This window comes from Cyprinodon variegatus, unplaced genomic scaffold, assembly GCF_000732505.1.
Source record: "Cyprinodon variegatus isolate N-32 unplaced genomic scaffold, C_variegatus-1.0 Scaffold78, whole genome shotgun sequence".
NCBI lineage: Eukaryota > Metazoa > Chordata > Actinopteri > Cyprinodontiformes > Cyprinodontidae > Cyprinodon > Cyprinodon variegatus.
The window spans coordinates 1,608,399-1,619,000 of NW_015150531.1; the positions used below are offsets into that span (position 1 = coordinate 1,608,399).

Sequence of the window (10,602 nt, forward strand, 5' to 3'; positions counted from 1 at the left end):
AGTTGCCGCCATGTGATTGGCTGCTTAGAAATTAAGTGTTAACGAGCAGTTGGACAGGTGTACCTAATAAAGTGGCCGGTGAGTGTATATTTAAGTGAGAAGGTCCACCTCTAAACATTGGCTGTGCAGTCAGTTCTACATCTACCTCAGTCAGAAGTAGATGTTAGCATTTTTCAGGTACGTGGTACAAACTGCAGGTACAAGGATAATGAAAGCGAATATATTTTACTGGCAGTTTTCGACACTGTAAGTTATACTATGCGTTAATAAACAGTTTTAGGGGAGTGATCATAGACCTCTGCATGAGGAGCTGCTCAGATGTGTCAAGATGGTCTGCTCCTGCTGCTTGAGATGCGCTGCAGGACCATTTGATGCACCTTGATGTACGTCAACCATAGACTCTGTAAACTGGTTGCTTCTGCTGCTCAGTGCGTGTCCGGTGTGAACACAACATTACGCTTAGGGGAGTACACACTTTGGCTGCAAGCTATTAGAACATTGATGACTGGCTAATGAGTTATTATTAGGAGACATACGATTCACTGTTCATAGATCGTATGATAGTCATTTCAAAAAAGTTAAAACAAAATCCACTGGACTTTGTTTCCAAGTTTGAAGATGTTTCACTTCCCATCCAGGAAGCTTTTTCAGTTAAAAATGTTTGGTTAGAGTTTCAAGCTTTATAGAGTAGCCCAACAAAGCCTTGTTAGGTCTTAGAAAACATGCAAATTGAACTGAATGAACAGGTCCACCCCTTAGTAATGGATAATCATTGAGTTCTCTGTTAGCCTGCAATACCGGATACTGGCCTGTGCCTCTGAAAAGGGATTTGTTAGGGTCATTGTTGGCCTGGCTGAACAGCTGAGATGTTTTGCTCCACTGCATGGTGATGAGGATTGAGATGATAGCAGGAAGGAATCAACTCTATCACTGTTGTAGGTTTTTGAGAGCTGAGTCCATCAAGATTGTTTTCCCTCTTAACATAAATTGCTTCCTTCACACCCCTTTCAAACCAATTGTCTTCTTTGCCCAAAATGTGATCATTCTGGTCCTCAAACTAATGTCCTTTGTCCATAAAGTGTAAGTGGACAGCTGAGTCTTGTCCGGAGGAGATGGAAACCTTGAAACATTGAAGTGTATAGGAAATCCACTCACACAGACCAATATCTTCTTTTTGACTCTGACCACCCACTGGATTACAAACCTTCTGTCATCAGAACCTTACAACACCGGGCCAAGCATGTCCCTACAAAAACAGAAGGGAAGCATAAAGAACAGAAGCCCATCACAGATGCTTTCCAAACCTGTGGAAACCCAAAAGGGCGTTTGTAAAATCAACGAGGACATCCAAAAGACATGCAGCAGAACATAACGGTGAGAAGATTAAATGCAAAAACATCGCCATCCCATATGTTGCTGGAGTCTCTGAAAAACTGAAGAGGATTTTCTCTAAACACAAAATCCCAGTACATTTCCAACCAAACAAGACCCTTAGACGGAGGCTAGTGCATCCTAAGGACAAAACCCTAGACCTAAGCACGTAGAGGTGTGTGCAGTGAGGAATGCTCTGATCTTTATATTGAAGAGACCAAACCTCTCCACAGACGCATGGGTGAACACAGAAGGGCTACCTCCTCCAGAGATTTGGCCGTTCATCTATTCCTTATGGACAACGGACATTCGTTTGAGGACCACAATGTTGACATTTAGGACAAAGAATACAGGTTGTTTGAAAAGGGTGTGAAGGAAGCACTTATTTTTAAGAGAGAAAAACCAACCTTAAACAGAGGGGGTGGACTCTCAAAAACCTACAACAGTGATAGAGTTGATTGCTTCCCGTTATCATCTCAATCCTTATCGCCATGCAGGGGACCAAAACATCTCGCCTGTTCACCCAGGCCAATAATGACCCTAATGACTCCCTTTTCAGGGTGCTTCCAGCCAAAGTGGTCCTGGGTCAGAAAAATAAAATTTTGAATTTTGCCCATGGGATACATTTTTATTGGTACCATAATTCACAATACCAGAAGTGTCTGTAACTGCATTGGTCTTGTACAATTCAAACTTTTCCCATCACAAAAAGTAACTACTGGCACCTGCTGATACATGCTGATACCTGAAGCATCTCAAAAATCTTGCCAAGGGTTTTGTTTTGACACAAATTCTTAAATTTCAGCTGCAGATGTATGGATGACTGTAACCCCGGGCATAGCACCAACTGCAACCTGATAGAAATCTTCTGAATACTGAACCCTATTACTTACAAGTGATTTAGCAGAACCTCCATCCCGTCAACTACACCTCTATATATTCCGTTGGAAGTCCTGCCAGTTGTATGTGGACATATACTTCCTTATTCAATAGCAACTGGTTTCAGAACAGAAATTGGTCTAAACATGAATGGCTTCATCATTCCTTTACAGAAGAAGCCTCAGAAGCCCTGTCGTTTGTGTCAGGAAACTCTTCCTTACTCAAAAAGAACATGGCTTCAGGAGCTAAACTGGTCTTTGTAGGAATGGCTTCTTGCAGTTTCCTTGGTATTAGTGGCTTAATACCTGAACCCATTTAAAAAAAAAAGGGGCTACTAAAACAACACTCTATTTTGAGGAAAAATATTTATTTTCAAGTAAACAAAATCAATCTGCATTCATAGCATGCACCAGAAACAGAATTTTTTAAACACAGTTCAGACGCGTAACGCACGTAACATTTTTTCGAACGCACATAACATCAGAATTTCCCATCAAAAGATTTCAGTGTTTCCTAAAGCCCCAAAAATAACTATGACAACTTGATGTACTAGGTATTCAAACTATAATCAAGAGAAATGCACTCATTTGCACACTTCACAGAGTTTGGAGGATTTGAAAAATTTGACATGTTGTTATTCTCTGAATGTAACGTAAGTAACGCTGAAAATGAGGCTGTAGTAAAAAAGCTGGTGAAGGGATGGATAGTGTGCTAAGTTTCCATGAAAGAATACTCATCCAGGATCACAAAAAATCTTTAAACACAATGGAAAGTCCAAGAAATAAAAAAATGATAGTCCTATTTATCACCAAAATCTGTGTCTGAACTGTAAGGTATGTAACGCGGATCGGCCCTTCAGAGGCATAGGCCAGTATCGGGTATTGCAGGCTAACAAAGAACTCAATGACTCCCCATTACTAAGGGATGGACCTGTTCTTTCGGTTTGATATGCATGTTTTCTAAGCCATAACGAGGCTTTATTATGCTACCCTATAAACCTTGGAGCTCAACGCTAAACCAGTAATTTTAAAGTGAAAAAGCTTCCTGGATAGGAAGCGAAAGGTCTTCAAACTTGGAAAGCAAGGTCCAGTGTTTGGTTGTTTTTTTTTAAACTCTTTTTAACTTTTTTTTTTTTTTTTCAAATTCATAGACTGTAGCTATGTAAACTTAAATGACCGTTTACTCTCTCATCCCCTCCATCAGGTATTATCCAAGCATTAAAGGATTACTACCAAGCTGAATGCAGGGACTGTGTCCATGTGTGGCTGAGTGCTGACACTGACCATTATAGCTCTTCTGCTGGTGACACAGGCTGGGGCTGTGGATACAGAAACTTCCAGATGCTCCTTTCTTCCCTTCACAGAATAGAAACGTATTCTTCAGCTCTGCAAGGTGAACCACACTATAGCTTCTGTCTATCCTAAAAAAGATGCAAAAATGTCCATGCCTCTCCTGTTTTTTGAGGTGCATGATCTCAAATAGGATCTGCAGTAAACATTATTGGGATTTTATGTAAGACGTAAAAACAAAGTATTGCATATCTTGATAATCTGGTTTGTATTTCTATGAATTTGTTGTTTTTGTTGTTTTACCTTTTCTAATTCTAAATGAATTCCACAAGAAACTAGTTTTCCTCTAAATTCCTCTCATTGTTAAACCTCTTATGGTTGATGTAATCTAAGTGGGATTACAACTTTTCTGTGAAGGATTTAGAGATTTTTGGGGGGAATATTAGTAAACAAAAGGCACCATGAAGAGTATATAATCAGATAACACAGGCTAATCAATGACAAAAAGATATTAAGAGAATAGTAAGATTAAAAATACCATATCTAAGCTTATCAGCACTATTGCAATAGAAAGGAGCAGGAATGCCAAAATCCAGTACTTGAGCTGGAATTTAGACATGTAAGTCAGTGTTAGGGTTTGACTTTACTATTAAACTGTCTGTGATACTCAAACCATCTTATTAGGCATGTCCTGATCCAATATTCATATCAGATATCGATCCGTTATTGGCTAAAAATACTAATATAAAATTTTATCGGCCGAAATCTCTAATATCCTCATGCTGATAGAAACACTCTGCTTTTGCTTAGTTTCTGTAACTTTACATGTGTCACTTGTTTTCATACCTGATCAAGACTTTTCTAACATTCAACAGCGTAAAATAAGTAATAAAAGCCAGTGCGGTTCATGCTAACATCATATTTGGTCAATATGTATGTATGTACTATGTATGTGTATATATATATGTATATTTGTGTGTGTGTGTGTGTGTGTGTGTGTATGTGTATATATATGTGTATATATGTATATGTATGATGGATGGAAGGGGTAAATATCCCCACTTTTGCATTTTAGTAACATAAGACACCAATTGTATTAAAATATGAAATGTAACAAGTTATAGCAGATATAACAGATAATAACCGGAGGAAGATTAGTGGGAGTGTGAAAACAAAGATCGATTCAGCAAGAAACCCAGTTAAGACAACGGCCATCCTCTACTCTATAACCTCAGCTCTGCCACATTTGCAACATCAGTTAGCCGTTTAGATTCAATATGCATCTAATTACCTGATAAAAAAAGAGCATAAAGTATTTAAATAAAATATACCACATTAACCAGAGATGCTGATTAGTTATGAACTAAATTAATCGTTCTGTCTTTGTGCAGGAAGTCTTACTATCTCAATTTAGTATCAGCCATTGAGGCAAATCTTTGAACAACATCTAAAATGCAGATTGTCACTAGCTTAACTTAGCTGTAAACGTTTTGCTCTAACTGACCAGTCAGAGGAAAGAAAATGCTGGTGTAGGCATCGACCCCCTAGCTGGCCCTGTGCGGGAAATCTGAAATCTGATTGGTTGTAGAAAACATTCCTCACTAATGTTAAGGTAACATCAGCCAGCACTGCTGATTTTGAAGACCCTAAGCAGATTTGATTGGTATAGCAACCCACTAAGGCTGAAATCTGACTGGACAAAAAATATAGCTACCACATAAATGTAAGGGAAGCAGCGCAGCTAAGAGAAGTGCTACAAATTTAAGAGAACAGATTGTTTGGAATAAATTAGTACAGTTGGATAGAATAAAATGTAAGTTCAGGTTGTGAATGTATGTTAGTGTTCCTGATAGATTTAAGGGCAGCAGTGAAGGTCTTGAAGTCCCTGACGGCCCTCCACTGATTGGTATTGGCCAATTGTCGAAGCTGCAATATCGGTATCAGAAATGAAAACATGGTATTGGTAAACTCCTACGTCTTAGTGTTATTGTGGCATTGCTTCCTGTTGGCACCTGTGTTAATTACAGGCTTTGCTTCTCGATCAGAAAAGACGGTGCCTTGTATCCCTCGGGTGCAGAGGATGATCCAGGAAGCTTGGAAGGAAGGGCTTGATCCCCAGGGGGCATCACACTTCAATCATCAGTTGGAGAGAACAGAGGCCTGGATTGGAGCCACAGAGATATACGTCCTCCTCACATCGCTCGGATTGAGGTTGGTAAGCTCCTCTGTTTTTGTTGTTTTTTAAAGTAATGTCTTGCATAGTTGGACATTCTTTTAAAATGATTTCCTATTGAGCTTTACACAGTTCCAGATTGACAGAAATGGAAAAAACTGTTCTTATTGCCAACGAGGGATTGCAAATAAAACTTAGGAATAGAATAGAACTTAATTGAGCTCACAATGGAGAAAATCACTTGTGACATCACCTCTACATCGTCTATACAGTACAGCCAGATATATACAGTGGATGGTAAAAAATAAAGGAGATTGAAGTTGACTTATATATACAGTATCTTATGTACAATAGAGTGGTGGCGAGTAAAGTACGGTTTCTTTTTTTTAAATAGATAAATAGTTATTACAGTGTTCTTGCACCAGGTTATATTGCAGTGGCATTGTAAAGTCTGCTGGCAGCAGTGACGAATGACCCATGGTAGTGCTCCTTTTTACACATGGGATATATAAGTCTGTTACTAACCTTAGAGCTGCCTACAGCTGCTTAGTCTCTAAGATAGATAGATAGATAGATAGATAGATAGATAGATAGATAGATGTACTTTATTTATCCCAAGCTGGGAAATTGCAGTGTAGCAGCAGCTTAAGGTGGCCAGTGCAGGCTCTGAACCTAGCCTGACTGAACATTGTTGGACTGAAGGGGTCCTTCATTTGAGGGGCTCAATAATGCTGCCTGTCCTTTAGCCACAAACATTTTGAACACCTCACTGAGCACACTTGCGCCACTTCTCCTGTTAATACGGTAAAGCCCTCCGGAGCGTCCGGCACCAGGCTGCAGGTGATACAAATTAGCCAATGAGCCGTCAGTCTGGGCTGCTGCTGCTGCTGCTACTTTTAGACACAGCAGGCAAACCTTTGGCAAGCCGGGCGATGGGAAAGAAGGAGAAGACGATGAGAAAAAGAGAGCAGAGAAAGTGTGGACTGCTGGAAGAACTGCGGTGAACTGGTGAAAGAAAAGTAAAATAGTGTGCTCAAAGGTGACCCTGCACATTTAGAGGATGTTTGGCTCAACCTGCTGCTGTGAAACAGCAACAAAGATTTTCAATTGGATTTAGATCAGGACTCATTGCTGGCCATTTTAAGACGGTCCATTTTTTCCCCTTTCAACCATGCCTGCATGCTTTTGGAGGTGTGCTTTGGGTCATTATCTTGCTGACCCAGGATCTTCGCCTCAAACCAAGTTTTTTTTTAAACTGGGCAAGACATTTCGCTCTAGAATTTCTTGATAATTTCCTCATTTCATGAGGCCTGTGATATGGTCAAGGCCTTCAGTACCAGATGCAACAAAGCAGCCCCACAGCATTATGGATCCTCCACCATGCTTGATTGTTGGTATAGTGTTCTTTTCTTTAAAGGCTTCATTGCGCTGTCTGTAAACATACTGTTGGTGTAAATTACCAAAAAGCTCCACTTTTGTTTCATTTGTCCATTAAATGTCGTCCCAGAAGGCTTGAGGTTTGTCGAGGTTCTCTTTTTCGAAGACCAGTCGTGTTTTTTTTTTTTTGTCTTTTCTTTAGCAATGGGGTCTTCCTTGGCTTTCGCCCATAAAGCCCCACTTTGTTTAGTGTGCAGCGTATGGTACCTGCTGAAACAATCATACCAGCCTGCTCCAGGTTGGTCTTCAGGTCTTTAGAGGTTTGACGTGGTGTTTTTCCTACCATTCACTCGAACCGTCGAAGACTTATGTCATCAATTTTTCTCTTCCCCCCACATCCAGGGAGGTTCTTGACAGTCCCATGCCTGGAAAACCTCTTAATAACATGACCTACTGTTGAAACAGGGATATCAAGGTCTTTGGAGATGGCTTTATACCCTTTGAGTTGGAGTGCCTTTGGAGTGTCTTTGCCATTGTCACATGTGAAGATGGACTAACAGATGCCTTTTAAAGCACCAACATTATAATTTATTGGTTAATTCATGTCATATCATGTGTGGAGGCAGTTCATCACAAGTGATCTTCATTTGTGATTTGCAACAGGTGAGCCGAATTGTGTTTTGATACTGATTTGCAGCAAAAAGTGCCAATACCATGGACATGGTGAACATGTTTTTCTTTGTTTTCCTCATAATAATTATCTTTTTTAATGTTTTTTTTATCATTTGCTGTTTTGCATAAAGCACAATCTATCTGCAGTAAAATGTTTTTTACTTGATTTATTTCCTTCAGGAAACATTCCATTATATCTTCTTAAACTTCAGGGGTGCCAATAATGGTGAGCAGGACTGTATCGATCCAGGCTCACGAATGAGCACCTTGACTTGTGGTTGAGAATGGCTTTGTCGCCTATCAAACCCGGTTTAAAAGCCTCGCAGAGCAGCCTAAAGCCCACTTTCTCTCATTAAGCCATCATCTTTCTTTATTGCAGGTGATTTGGTTCTGTTTGCATCTACAGCCCATGAGCCTGAGTGTCCACTGGGGTTGAAAGGGCCTGCTTAAATAAAATTCTTAGTCCAAATCCACAAATTTTGGCCAGAAAAATAGAAATTGCTCTCTCTGGTTTAGAGGTCAGTCTTGCCACAGCCTGAGGGGCTTAGGAATCCTGATGTTGGGTGTGCAGGTGGCTCAGTGCTTGTCGCTCCCCCTCTCTCATACCCCCTTTCCAGTCAGCCTACTGTTGAAAAAAAGAGACACTAGTGTCTTAATACTCAAAAAAGCTCAAAAAAAAAAAAAGAATCCTGATTTCTCGAGCTCCAGTCATGTTATAATACCTTGTAGTAAAGAATGAGCTGAGCTAAAAATAAGGCAGTTGATTAATTTATCTGTCTACATTATAACCAGTCTGTATGGAACGTTACCTAAAGAAATGCTCAATACATGATGTTGAAACAAGCCTCCTCTGTAGAGTGATTCCAGTTCAGTTTGTTTATAAAGCAGATAGACAATCCAATCGGATCATACTGTCAGAAAAATGTTTCTCCTTATATAGAAACCTTTTACCAAACTAAGGTAAGGTTTCTCTACATTTAGAGAAAGCTCATGCTACATTCACACCGAATGCGCGATTCTCAAGCAGCAGATACTTGAGTTGGAAAAATGTAACAATTGCTGCTTGATGCGCCACTTTAACCAATCATAAGAAAAAAGCTGATCTGGGAGATGGCTGGGAGAGAGACAGCGCTGCTGATTCAGAACACTATCATCACTTCCCTGAAACAGTTTATTCAAGCCTAAATTTACCTAAAATGTCGAAACCTGCCGGCAAAATATGTTTGCTTTATTATCCGGGCCTGAGGCAGTTTCTGCTGGAATCCCGGTGAGGGTGCACCGCTGGTATGTGGGGGTCTGGGCAGCTCTGAGGGCAAATTAATGTTTTAAGGCAGGATCATAATATTGATGAACTGACTACACAGACAGGTGGACTTTCTCACTTAAAAATATATTAAAACTATTTTTTACCCACTGATCACAATACCTCTCTCTGCCATTGCATACAGGAGCGCAACAAGCATCAGAAACATGTGAACACCCTTTACTGGGGGCGCTTCAGGACCATCTTCTTGATGCACGTCTGACCTTAATGTGTACAAGCATCAAAAATGAAGCAGCAGATGCTTTTTTCCTTCTCAAAGCGCGTTGGGTGTTAACGTAGCATCAGAGTATAGGAAGATCAACTTCTAAACTTAAAGAAGAAACTTGAAAAGAGTCGGCTGAGGTGGTTCAATATTGGTTCAGAAAAACTGTTGGTCAAGCCAGAAGTCAATGGAGGAAAGAAAGGATGATGGGATGAGTTTTTAAAGGGGAAAGTTACAACTTTTTCTTTTTTCCTCAGCTGCAGCATTTCATTTTTAAACAGTAAAGTTTGGTTAAATCTAAGCATTGTTGGTTTTTCTGCAGGGGACGCATAATAGACTTCCACCAGCCAACCGGCAGCAGGAATACCCATCCTCAGTTGTTTGACTGGGTAAAGAAATACTTCTGTCCATCCAGTGTAAGCAACAGACTGTCCCCCCGACTCATCCTGACCAGCCTACCACCACTTTATCTGCAACACCAAGGTACAGGATGTATGGCAGTATAGGAGTGACTGATGACCTGATTGAGCCTTTCCTTAGTCCAAGTTATCTGTTAAATCTGTTATTTCCTGGTGCCTGTTGCAGGCATGTTTTTTTTAAACACTTCAACCTTCCAGTTATAGATTTATCTATAAAACAAAGACTATTCTGGTCATTAATGACGGTTGATTTGGCTCAGCTGGGTTTTTATTGTACCCACCGATTGCTTTCATTGTAAACTTTGTCATAAAGCATCAACCTAGAAATGTGCGCTGGTTTCATTCTATGTAGAAGCCAATATCTGAGGCACAAGCTTCCATGTAAAAGATCCTCTAATACCCCTTTCCCACTGGCCCGACAGCCTGTTTAAAACCGGCAACAATCTACTTTTTGTGGCAGTGTGAACAGCTCACTGACGCGTTTCTACCCGGATCAACCGACCTGTTTAAAATCTCCTTATCTCTGATCGGTATGCTGTGGCATCGACAGCGGGTTGACCCGCTTAATTACGTGATACCATTGAACACAAGATACAGACATCAACGCATTGCGCTTCTGGTCTATCAAGCCGAAACAACTCACTACACCCTGCCTTCCTTATATGTAAATGGTTAATGGCCTGTACATGTATAGAGATTTTTCAAGTCAGATGACTTCACCAAAGCGTTTTACACAACATTCTGTCATCCACCCATTCCCGCACACACTCACACATAGGTGGTGGAAAACTACATTGTCGCCACAGCTGACCTGGGGCCCACTGACAGAAGCAAGGCTGCCATACACTGGCGCCACCAGGCCCTCGGACCACCATCAGTACACAACGAACCGTCAA

At 40.5% G+C, this 10,602-nt stretch overlaps 1 protein-coding gene across 2 annotated transcripts in view; it reads left to right on the forward strand.

Moving 5' to 3' along the window:
* The window catches only part of zufsp (zinc finger with UFM1-specific peptidase domain), a 25,349-nt gene that overhangs the window by 10,160 nt on the left and 4,587 nt on the right, over positions 1 to 10,602 (forward strand). For both annotated transcript variants that reach the window (XM_015372934.1, XM_015372935.1), the window contains 3 exons: positions 3,454 to 3,642; positions 5,585 to 5,750; positions 9,610 to 9,770. In XM_015372934.1, the coding sequence (XP_015228420.1) occupies positions 3,454 to 3,642; positions 5,585 to 5,750; positions 9,610 to 9,770 (516 nt within the window). The remainder of the gene's footprint in view (positions 1 to 3,453; positions 3,643 to 5,584; positions 5,751 to 9,609; positions 9,771 to 10,602) is intronic.